Source organism: Saimiri boliviensis, chromosome 9 (assembly GCF_048565385.1).
Source record: "Saimiri boliviensis isolate mSaiBol1 chromosome 9, mSaiBol1.pri, whole genome shotgun sequence".
NCBI lineage: Eukaryota > Metazoa > Chordata > Mammalia > Primates > Cebidae > Saimiri > Saimiri boliviensis.
In genome coordinates this window covers 35,928,305-35,940,644 of record NC_133457.1, presented here as the reverse complement: position 1 = coordinate 35,940,644, position 12,340 = coordinate 35,928,305, and the positions used below count along the sequence as shown (strand labels likewise).

General features: G+C 40.7%; 1 protein-coding gene across 2 annotated transcripts in view; it reads right to left on the bottom strand.

The window, feature by feature from the left end:
• KAT2B (lysine acetyltransferase 2B) overlaps nt 1-12,340 on the bottom strand; it is a 115,427-nt gene that overhangs the window by 22,182 nt on the left and 80,905 nt on the right. For both annotated transcript variants that reach the window (XM_039480281.2, XM_039480282.2), the window contains exons 9-11: nt 10,993-11,129; nt 7,356-7,564; nt 6,240-6,366 (exon numbers count right to left, since the gene is read on the bottom strand). In XM_039480281.2, the coding sequence (XP_039336215.1) occupies nt 6,240-6,366; nt 7,356-7,564; nt 10,993-11,129 (473 nt within the window). The remainder of the gene's footprint in view (nt 1-6,239; nt 6,367-7,355; nt 7,565-10,992; nt 11,130-12,340) is intronic.

Genomic DNA, 12,340 nt, shown 5'->3' with positions numbered 1-12,340 from the left:
ATGTTGACCAGGATGGTCTCGATCTCTCGACCTCGTGATCCACCCGCCTCGGCCTCCCAAAGTGCTGGGATTACAGGCTTGAGTCCCTGCGCCCGGCTAAAAATTATTTCTAAAAAAATTTTTCTTTTTTTTTTTTTTTTTTTTAAAGATGGGGTTTCACCATGTTGGTCATGTTGGTCTTAAACTCCCCACCTCAGGGGATCTGCCCACGCTGGCCTCCAAAGTGCTTGGATTACAGGCATGACCCACCACACCTGGCCAAAAAAAATTTTTTTAATTGGAAAAAAGCAAAGAGTTGGCCAGTTGGAGTGAACTGCATGTACACAGGAAAAGTAATGCCTAAAAATTAGTAAGAAATGTGTCTTCTGACAAAATTCACTTTAACATGGATGTTGATGCAGGAGAGATTTTGTTCTATGCACCATCTTGTAAGGAGTTAATAAAAACTATAAATTTGTCCCCTTCATCCGCAATCCAATTAATTTTACCCAAGAGCAACAATGGTTCTTTGGTAAATAGCTTCTCAAATGCATAAGATATTTTTCAGCAGTGACCACAAATTTGTCATCTCTCCAAAAAATTTTTCCAGATTCCTAGTTGCCTGTGAGAAGGAGCTGTGTCTTTTAACTTGAACTTCTTCTCTATCTAACTAGCATTTGTGACTAGCAGCCATAGTAGTTTAAGTACTGCCTTAGTTAGAGAGGCAGTCACAACATAAAGCTATTATAAGCAAATGTTCATTTAGATTTTAACCCCAGACCTATTTCCTCTTGTTTGTACACCTTTATTTTTACCTGCTACCAAAAGGATCATTTTCTAACAATCTGGTAACTTCAGTGTTTATTTAAATACTATGGCAAACAAACATTAGCTATATAATTTTAAAGCTGCATATAATACCAAATTCAAATTGCTTTTAGATGATAAGATATTCTAAAATCAGGAGAGAAGCTTCAAATAAATTCTCAAATGTTATCTTGTGTTTTCAGCACAATAAATCCACCTAAAAATCTAATTTAAATAATTCACAGGAACTTGTTTATCAGCATGAGTCTCCAAAATGACCGGATACAGATTTTAAAGCAACATTTAGCCCAGATTTTTAATACAGTAAATTAACACTTAAAATGTCTACTTATGAGCCAGGAGCGGTGGCTCACGTGTGAAATCCCAGCACTTTGGGAGGCCAAGGCGAGTGGATCACAAGGTCAGGAATTCAAGACAGGCCTGGTCAACATGGTGAAACCCCGACTCTCTACTAAAAATACAAAAATGAGCTGGGCGTGATGGTGGGCGCCTGTAATCTCAGCTACTCAGGAGGCTGAGGCAGGAGAATTGCTTGAACCCAGGAGGCAGAAGTTGCAGTGAGCTGAGACTGCCACTGCACTCCAGGCTGGTTGACAGAGCAAGATTCCATCTCAAAAAAAAAAAAAAAAAAAAAAAAAGTCTGCTTATGGCTGGGCACAATGGCTCATGCCTATAATCCCAGAACTTTGGGAGGCTGTGGAGGGAGGACCACTTGAGACCAGGAGTTTGAGACCAGCCTGGGCAACATAGGGAGACCCTATCTCTACCAAAAACAAATCAGCCAGGCATGGTGGATCTGTGCATCTGATACCAACTACTCAGGATGCTGAAGTGGGAGGAATCACCTGAGTACAGGAGGTCATGGACACAGTGAGCCATGATCGTGCCACTGCACTTTAGCACAGACAACAGAGCAAGACCCTGACTCAAAAAAATAAAAAATGAAAATAAAAATAAAACCTCCACTTATGAATTTGCTGTTTTCAATAATACATGCTATAGCCACCAGGACTCATTCAGTTTTACTCCATATTGGAGCAGTGCTTTCATGTTGTCTAATGTTGCTGGCTTGAGAACTCAGCAACTTTTATCTTAGACTATACGCCAGTGAAAATGTCAGTATTTTGGGCAGTACAATGTCTCGAAAGTTGTTCATTAATCACTAATAACAGAGGACAATAAAAGGATCAGGAAACTTGCTGGGCACAGTGGCTCACAACTGTAATCCCAGTACTTTGGGAGGCCAAAGTGGGTGGATCACCTGAGGTCAGGAGTTTGAGACCAACTGGCCAACATGGTAAAACTCCGCCTCTACTGAAAATACAAAAATTAGCTGGGCATGGTGGCTAGTGCCTGTAATCCCAAGTACTCGGGAGGCTGAGGCAGGAGAATGACTTGAACCCAGGAGGCAGAGGCTGCAGTCAGCTGAGATCACACCACTGCACTCCAGTCTGGACAATAAGAGCGAAACTCCGTCTCAAAAAAAAAAAAAAAAAAAAATTAATGAAATGTTTCTCCCATTCTTACTTTTACTACAGACTGGCTTTTTACCATTCACACACATACACACTCTCTCTCACCTCATCCACTCTGTTTTGAAAGACTAATCTTCATTTTCTAAAACTACAATTTCAAGTCACTTACAAGAAGTGATTTCATTTCTTATTCTTCCTACTAAGTTTGTGATACTTGGCCACCTTCCTTCAAGTCTTTAGAAAATTACATGGTTTGGGGAAAAAAAAATAAATTGCCTTTCTGGGAAGTAATAAGACAAAGTATCCAATTCATATTAAATATTTTCAGTTTCCCTCTAATATCCCTAAAAGTGTCCAAGTCAACCTTAATCAACCTTTCCAAACAAGGTGTAAAGCTATCTTTGAAAATAAAAATTACGCCATCTTTTTCTAAAATTACAAACCAAGGTCATTATTTTCCAGGTCTTCTCCCTAAGAAAAGCCAAATAAAATTTTTCTTTAAGTAAGTTCCTAAACTTTGAACATTTGGAAACATCTGGAGATTTGGACATTTCTCACTTTAGCTATCGAGGAATAATGATAAACACAGCAATAGCACCATCTAAAGACACACTGTCAGAATTCCTTGAAAATAAGCCAGAGATGTTTCAAGTAAATGTGGGTCTTCACCCTACCCAGTCAGAATGATGAATGTAAGACTGCTAAATTGCATTTGCCCTTTGATGCTTGGTGCTAGGAGTCAAAGACAAAAAGCTCCACTTGTGCTTTGTAAGAATAAATACATCACAGCAGCTATAATTGGTACAGAGGTCAGGCGCAGTGGCTCACGCCTGTAATCCCAGCTACTCAGGTGGCTGAGGCGTAACAATCACTTGAACCCAGGAGGTGGAGGTTGCAGTGAGCAGATAACATCACTGCACTCCAGCCTAAGAGACAGAGCAAGACTCTGCCTAAAAAAAAAAAAAGAAAGAAAGAAATCAGAATTCAAATTTAAAATATTGGTACTGTGGCCAGAGAGTGAAGCTATTAGTGAAATCTAAATTACCAACAGTGCAGGCTGTGCCCCTAATGCAGGGAATGATTCCTTTCAGGAACTCATTTTTGTTTCTGCAAATGGCATTGCTTCTTTGAATCTGAAGGAGTCAACAAAATACTTAGAGCAGCACTGTCTAATACAGAAGCCACTGGCCACATGTGCCTATCAAGCACTTGAAAGGCAGCTTATCTAAATTGAGATGTGCTGTAAATGTAAAATATATGCTTGGTTTCAAAGAGTTAGAACAAGGCTGGGCATGGTTGTTCATGCTTACAATCCCAGCACTTTGGGAGACCAGGGTGGGCAGATCACCTGAGGTCAGGAGTTCAAGACCAGCCTGGCCGAAATGGTGAAACACCATCTCTACTAAAAATACAAAACTTAGGCGGGTATGTTGGCATGTGCCTGTAGCCTTAGCTACTCAGGCGTCTGAGGAGGGAGAATCACTAGAACCCATGAGGAGGAGGCTACAGTGAGCCAAGATTGCACCATTGCACTCTAGCCTGGGCAACAGCGTGACCCTGTCTCCAAAAAAAAAGTACAGAGCCAAGAATGTTATGTAAAAGGTCTCCATAATTCTTTGTGACATTGGATGTCTGTTGCAGTTATATTAATAATACACTTTGGATATATATGGGTCAAATAAAACAGGCCGGTACAGTGGCTCACACCGTAATCCCAGCACTTTGGGAGGCTGAGGCGGGTAGATCACAAGGTCAAGAGATCAAGACCATCCTGGCTAACATAGTGAAACCCATCTCTACTAAAAAATACAAAAATTAGCTGGGCGTGGTGGCATGCGCCTGTAGTCCCAGCTACTCGGAGGCTGAGGCAGCAGAATTGCTTGAACCCAAGAGGCGGAGGTTGCAGTGAGCCAAGATTGAGCCACTGCACTCCAGCCTGGCACCTGGTGACACAGCAAGACTCTGTCTCAAAAAAATTTAAAAAATTCCAAAATTAATCTCACTGGATTCCACTTGCTTTTTTAAAAAAATAACTACTAGCCGGGCGCGGTGGCTCAAGCCTGTAATCCCAGCACTCTGGGAGGCCGAGGCAGGTGGATCATGAGGTCAAGAGATCGAGACCATCCTGGTCAACATGGTGAAACCCCGTCTCTACTAAAAATACAAAACATTAGCTGGGCATGGTGGCGCATGCCTGTAATCCCAGCTACTCAGGAGGTTCAGGCAGGAGAATTGCCTGAACCCAGGAGGCAGAGGTTGCGGTGAGCCGAGATTGTGCCATTGCACTCCAGCCTGGATAACAAGAGTGAAACTCCATCTCAAAAAAATAAAAAAATAAAAATAACAACTAGAAAATTTAAAAGCACATATATATGTGCTTTCATAACCTCTTATTTGCAAGTTGCTTTATATTTCTATTGGACACATTGCTTTAGACTTTCCACTAATTTTTCTCAGCATCCATCTTTATCCCGAGCTGCTAATCTTTAGTCTGCCCATGAAATCCTAAATGAATAACTTTTTTTTTTTTTTTTTTCAGATGGAGTTTCGCTCTTATTTCCCAGACTGGAGTGCAGTGACACGATCTTGCAACCTCTGCCTTCTGGGTTCAAGCAATTTTCCTGCTTCAGCCTCCCAAGCAGCTGGGATTACAGACATGTGCCACCATATCCAGCTAATTTTGTATTTTTAGTACAGACAGGGTTTCACCATGTTGGTCAGACTGGTCTCAAACTCCTGACCTCAGGAGATCCACCCACCTTGGCCTCCCAAAGTGCTGAGATTACAGGTGTGAGCCACTGTGCTCAGCCCTAAATGAATAACATTCTAGGGCCACGTTTTCTGGTTCTCTTTTCTTAAAAGCAAGAAAGTAGAACAGGACAAGGTCTAGATGTGAGCTCTTTCTGTCAATTCAGAGTCTAGTTTATTCTTGCCAGACTGCGACACCAAGTGCAATACCAATAAAACACGGACCCACAGTTCCCGGAAAGGAAGGGACCTATGCCAAAGACAACTGCGAAGGTAAATTAGCAACATAAAAAACAAAACAAAACAAAACAAAAAGACACTCCAACACATGCCAAACCCTACAGGAATAACTACTGAAATTTATTCATAAATTTACATGGTTTCCCTTACTGAATTTCTTTGGTCCTTGTCTTCCTTTAGGGACAAGGTTATAAGAAATCTTTCTGAAGCATAAGCTGCCTACATCACCTTTCTAATCCACATTAACCATATCCTTTCCAGTAGTTCAGCGTCACTAATTGTGTGTACATGTTTGTGTGTGTGTGTATAAATTTAACAATGAATGCTGAGATTTATTTTCAAATATCCCTTCATTTGCTATAGACTACACTTGAGTTACATATTGAACTTGTACAGTATACTGGTACCTTGCCCTAAAGTCCAACAAAGGCTTGGTACAACCCTACTTGTTGGTAGGTGAAACCATTTACTCTCCTCACACATATACACAAACACTCAGAGTGAGACAGAGGTCCCCAACCCCAGACCATTACCAGTCCATGGCCTGTTAAGGACCAGGCCACACAGCAGGGGGTGAACAGCAGGCAAGTGAGCATTAGCGCCTGAGCTCTGCCTCCTGTCAGATCAGTGGTGGCACTAGACTGTCCTAGAAGCATGAACCCTATTGTGAACTGCACAGGCAAGGGATCTAGGCTGCATGCTCCGTATGAGAATCTAACTAATGCCTGATAATCGGAGATGAAGAAGTTTCATCCCAAAACGGCCTGTGGAAAAACTGTCTTCTGTGAAACCAGTCCCTGGTACCAAAAAGGCTGGGGACGGCTGGAGTGAGAGGACTAATACCAGAAAGTCCTTAACTCCACTTTCAACCTTCTCTGGACATGGCACAGAGAGATCTTCCCAAGCCCTGCAGCCTTAGTAAGATGCCCCACATCCTGCTTTTCTTCTAAGACCTTGGGTTACCCTTACCTTGACTTGCTCATTTGAGGTTACAGCACAGAAGACAATCTCTGTGAATCCTTGAGATGGAAACATACGGAAACAGATACCACCAATAACACGGCCATCTTTAATTAAAGCAAGGGTTTTGTGTTTCCTGAAAGAGTAAGATTATGTCAAAGTTTCACCTATCCTAGTTATATAAATATACTTTTTAGGGTGTTCCTTATTAACCAACTAAGAAAGAGAGACATGTCCTAAGTTTCTATAAAAATTTCCTTCATGTAGCCCCTATCTTGCTAGACCATCCTTTTATCTGTACTTTTTAAAGTAAGCTTGCCTGAACAAGATGTCATCGGCACTCCCATCAGAACAAAGTATCAGTCACCTAAGAAGTGCCTGAGGTTTACAAATAGAGAACAGAGTATGTGCAGATGTGCTCTGCAACTGGCACGTTCAGTGCCAAGGAGGGGTCAGGGAGCAAGAAGTCATGGACAAACATGGTGTATGTCTCTGCAGAGTTAAGTCTGACTCCAAAATATTAAACATTATGAAAAAGAATTAAAAATCTACATATACAATTTGCAAAACTCTGCATTATGGAATCCTTCCCTCTGTCTAAAGTATCACTCTGAATTTTCACAGGCATGGATCACAGTCCCCATAGGCTACTGGGCTATATATGTTCAAATAAATTCAATTAAAGAAGTTTAGTTCTTTGGGGTTTTGTGGATTTTTCTTCTTTTAAGCAATGGATTTTCAAAGTTAACCTGTCTTATATCCCAATAATTGCCCACAGACCTGGGCAATAATGGTACCTAGTTAAGATACCAAAACCACTACTTTGACTATGAAAAAAGTAGAACATCTTAGTGTTTACATTCTCTCACTGCTATAAAGAATGAAGCACAGGATAGTCATCAGCGATGGAATATAAAGCTTATTATTAACAAGAAAATTTATAAACTGCTAAAAATTACTCTTAGCACCTTCAGACATGAAAATTAGCTTGGTGTAGCTCTGTATCCATAGCAAGACAGGAGCAGCAGTATTCGGTGGATGACTACGGCTGACTTTCACTATCTAAGCAGTTCCTCTTTCATTTAAAAAGGAAGTGAGGAAGAAGGCACAGAAAGTATCACTTACGGGTCAAACACGAGCCGCGTGATGTATTCTTTTGGCATTCGGGGCAGCTGGTGGGAGAAAACGTTCTGTAGTCCGACCAGCCACATCAGGATCTTCTTGTTTGGTTTCTGGTTGAGGGAATTGCCAACCACGTGGAATTCAATTACACCCCTGCGCTCCTCCAACCTTGCCGCCTCATCCCTGGCCGAATGTGCCGACAGAAAATTGGTCTGAGATGCAAGAGACAGGAAAAAATTACACAGAGCTATTCTCTCAAGACCGTGGGGATGAGACACATCCAAGCTGCTCTTCTTTGTTCTAATAAGATACACATTTGTGGATTTTCAGGGTCCTAAATACACACGTGTGCACACACATACACACAGAGACACACGTACAAGTTATAAAGACAAGACAGAAAAGGCAGGTAAAGCATTTTGAGAAACAGGAGCATGATATGTGTACATGGATGATACTCAGTGTAGATTAGGGGCCAGCAAACTTTTCTGTGAAGGGCCAGAGAGAAAATATTTTAGACGTTGTGAGCCACAAGGTCTTTGCCACAGCTACTCCTGCTGCTGCTATAATGCAAAAGCATACACAGACAATATGCTAAAGAATGGGTGTAGTACTGTTCTGATAAAACTTTATTTTAAAAAACAGTAAGCAGACAAAATGTGGCCCGTGGGTTACAGTTTGCCAACCTCTGGCTTAAAGGAATCCTCTCCAGCTGAGCTTGAAGGACGTTTGGGATGAGAAATCCAAATTCTCATTACAGGCCCAATAGTAGCTCTCATGTATATATTCTTAATACCTCTTTTTAAAGAACAGTTTTCTTTCCAGAAAATATCTATTAACCTACACTCAACCATAGCTAGAAGCACAACCATATGCCAGCAGTTCATATTCCCCATCTTATTTCATTTACCCAGTGGTTTGCAAGTAAATGCTCCACAAACAGCTCTTCAGGGAAGGAAAGCCCTAACTGGTGACACTTCATCTCATTACTCCAGAACTGGCTATCCAGGTAACCAGGTGCCACTGTGGTCAATTTCAAGCTACCAACATATGGAACAACCAGCTCACAAAATTTCTGAAAATTTAACAATTTTCTTGTGCATTCCAGTACAAGCCACCTCCACTACACTAGTAAATATTAATATATCTAAAATGTTTTGAAATGTGTGACTGCATCCTGATGCAGTTTGAATGTGTGCCTCTTCCAAATCTCATGTTGAAACATAATTTCCAGTGTTGGAGGTGATGCCTAGTGGGAAGTGTTGGATCTTCAGGGCAGATCCCTCATGAATGGCCTAGCACCACCCCCTTGTTGATGAATGGGTTCTTGTTCAGATAGTTCCTATGAACTTTAGAAGTTTAAAGGGGTCTGGCTCCTCCTTCTCATTCTCTTGTTCCCTCTCTATGTGATGTTCCTGCTCCCACTTCACCCTGTACCATGAGAAAAAGTTTCCTGAGGCCTCACCGGAAGCTGAGCAGATGCTGGCACCATTCCTGTACAGTGTGCAGAACTGTAAGCCAATTAAAGCTCTTTAAAAAAAAAAAAAAAAAAAAATTACCCAGTCTCAGGGATTCCTTGGTAGCAATGTAATAGACTAGAACAAATCCCCATTTAATAGCTGAAAAAACTAAACTCAGCTAATCTGTAAAGTTACTAAATCCCTAAAAAACTATAGTCCTAAACCACAGACTGGGTATCTAGAAGGAAATGGAAAGATCAATTTTATGAAGAGATCTTTCTATTATAACATTCTGGTCCTCTGAAGTATCCTCAATATCATAAAATAAATACTTAAGGAAACATGACAAATTGAAAACTAACACTATAATATAATCTCTAAGCCATTTCTACATTTTCTGGAAGCTGTCAGAAATGTCTTAAGACAGATATGTCTTAAGAAACGTCGCTGGGCGCGGTGGCTCAAGCCTGTAATCCCAGCACTTTGGGAGGCCGAGGCAGGTGGATCACGAGGTCGAAAGATCGAGACCATCCTGGTCAACATGGTGAAACCCCGTCTCTACTAAAAATACAAAAAAACTAGCTGGGCGTGGTGGCGCGTGCCTGTAATCCCAGCTACTTAGGAGGCTGAGGCAGGAGAATTGCCTGAGCCCAGGAGGCGGAGGTTGCGGTGAGCCGAGATGGTGCCATTGCACTCCAGCCTGGGTAACAAGAATGAAACTCCATCTCAAAAAAAAAAAAAAAAAAAAGAAATGTCATTGGCCGGGCACGGTGGCTCACACCTGTAATCCCAGCACTTTGGGTGGCCAAGCCAGGCAGATCACGAGGTCAGAAGTTCAAGACCAGCCTGGCCAACATGGTGAAACCTTGTCTCTACTAAAAATATAAAAATTAGTTGGGCATGGTGGCAGGTGCCTATAATCCCAACTACTTGGGAGGCTGAAGCAGGAGAACAGCTTGAACTCAGGAGGCAGAGGTTACCATGAGCTGAGATAATGTCATTGCAATCCAGCCTGGATGACAGAGCAAGACTCAATCTCAAAAAAAAAAAAAGAAGAAGAAGAAGTTTCATTGCCTTGCATGCCCTTGGATGCAAGGCAATGAGATGACAGCAGCACTTTCACCAAAAATGATTTACTTGAATCTAATCTTTAGTAAACAATCAACAAATCCAAATAGAGGGACCTTATGCAGAGCTAGCAACCAAGACTCTTCATCAATGGCAGTGCTGCAAAAGACCAAAAAAGGGCTGGGGAATTGTTTTAAAGGAGACTAAAGAAATGAAGAGATAAGAACTAAATGCAGTGCACAGTCCCTAACTGATCCTTCCACAACAACGAAGGTTATAAAGGATGTCATCTGGATATAGGAGAAATTTAAATACGGTCTTACATTAGGCCAGAGGTCAGCAAACTTTTCAGCAAAAAGCCAAATAATAAATATTTCATACTTTGCAAGCCACACATTCCCCATCTCAATTTTTCAAATTTACAGTTGTAATGCAAAGACGGCTGCAGACAATACGTTTCAATAAAACTGTATTTGAAAAAACAGCCAGTGGACCAGATTTGGCTTGCAAGCTGTAATCACCAACCCTGTATTAGAAAATATTGTAACCATGCTAAATTTTCTAAGAGTAATGACTGCATTGTGGTTATGTAAGAGAATAGCTTCCTTATTCTTATGAGATACAGTACATGCAAAAACAGTTAGGTGTAAAGTATTATGACATGTGTTTTTAATTCTGAAATGGTTCCAAATGGTTTGTGGGGAGTGGGGAGACAGAGAGAGAGAGAGCATATGAGAGAGCGCAGAGAGAAAGAGAGAAAGCAAATGTGGCATAATGCTAACTGCTGAATCTAAGTGAAGAGTCTATGGATTTTTATCACAGAATGTTTGCAACATTTATGAGGGCTTGAAATTTTTCAAGATAAAAAGCTGGGAACGATGCCTTCAACTGTGAGATTATTAGTAAGTGGACCTGTGATGTGATATTTATCAAGGGGAATTACCTCTTGATCAGTTGTTCCTGCCCTCTCCACACTGACCACCAGGTTAAATGCAAACCAAGGTAGCATAACATGTTAACTCTCAGCATTAGCATCCCCACTTCTGACAGCTGGAGTGGCCAGGAGAGCAGAAGAGGTCTACCAGCTGGCTGCCCAGGTTTACCCTGCTGACCTCTGGTCCAAGCATTGCTGCAGGGTCCGTGATGGTAGACATAACCTCGTTGATTAATTCCATCGGAATATCCCCCATAACTCGGGGTTTCTTGGCCTCCTCCAGAATATGAGAATCAGTCATTTTCCTCTTTTCTCCTATGATGATCAAAATAAAAGGCAAAAAATGGGTCGTTCTAAACACAAAACAAGTAATATATGCCAACTAATTTTCTAACAGCATTGATGGGTATGGAGGTCAACTCCTTCTTTACCACCAGGGGAAAGGGTGACAAAAGAAGATAGCAAAGAGAAAGGAGAAGCTCACAATAACTGCCAACCCAATTCACTCTCAATATTTTCCATTTTCTATGATGATTTTTAACTAGATACATGAAATATTAAGGCACATGTTTCTTCATTTGCAAATGCAAAGAGTGATTCTAGCTATTGTTTATTAGTAATCTCTAATACAGTCTCTTTGAAGACAGAGAACATGGTCCATATGACAACAAAGGGTCAAAATGTTCTGCAACTTGCCTTATAGTCTAAAATAAGAACAATCTTTGGTAAATGTCCAGTGTCTTCTTGGAAAGAATGTGTATTTTCCCATTTTGATTTCTATAACTCCATTAGCTAAAGCTTACTGATCATGTTTTATGGGCTTCTAGAGCTTTACTGATATTTTTATCTGTTTGACCTGTGAATTACTCAGACGTTTGTTCAAACTCTCAATGCTGGTTGATTTAATTATTTCTCTTATAGTCATGTTAATTCCACCTCCCCCCCCCAAATATATACAGAAATTACTTTGCATTAGGTTTTGGGCTTTATTGGTTAGTTATTGCTGTGTAAAAAACCAACCCCAAATGCAGCCTTAAAACCGTAATAACTTACTATTAGAGTTCACTCATTCAGTGTGTTGCCTAATAGGTGGCTGGTTTCAGCTAATCTCATTCAATCTTGGCAGGCTCGCTCATGAGTCTACACATTGACTGGAATCTCTGTGCTGGGCTTGGCTATACACACACACATATGCATATGTATGCATGTTTACTGTGTATATATGTCTATTATATATTTGAAATATACTATACATTGTTTTATTTTTAATAAACAAAATGATGAATTTAACTTTTTTATTATAAAATGACATACTTTATCTTTTACAATGCTTTTTTGCCTTAAAATGATGCCTCACAAAGTGAGCAGGGCCACTGGCCTATCAAGTGGATGCAATCTCACCATTCCACACACTAGGAGAGGCCATGCAAAGAGAACTTTCTTCAACTTTCCTTGTGGGATTGCATGGTAGTTTTTTCTCCTTTCTATTCTCATGTTTGGTTTTTCCAGTTTTTTTTTTTTTTTTT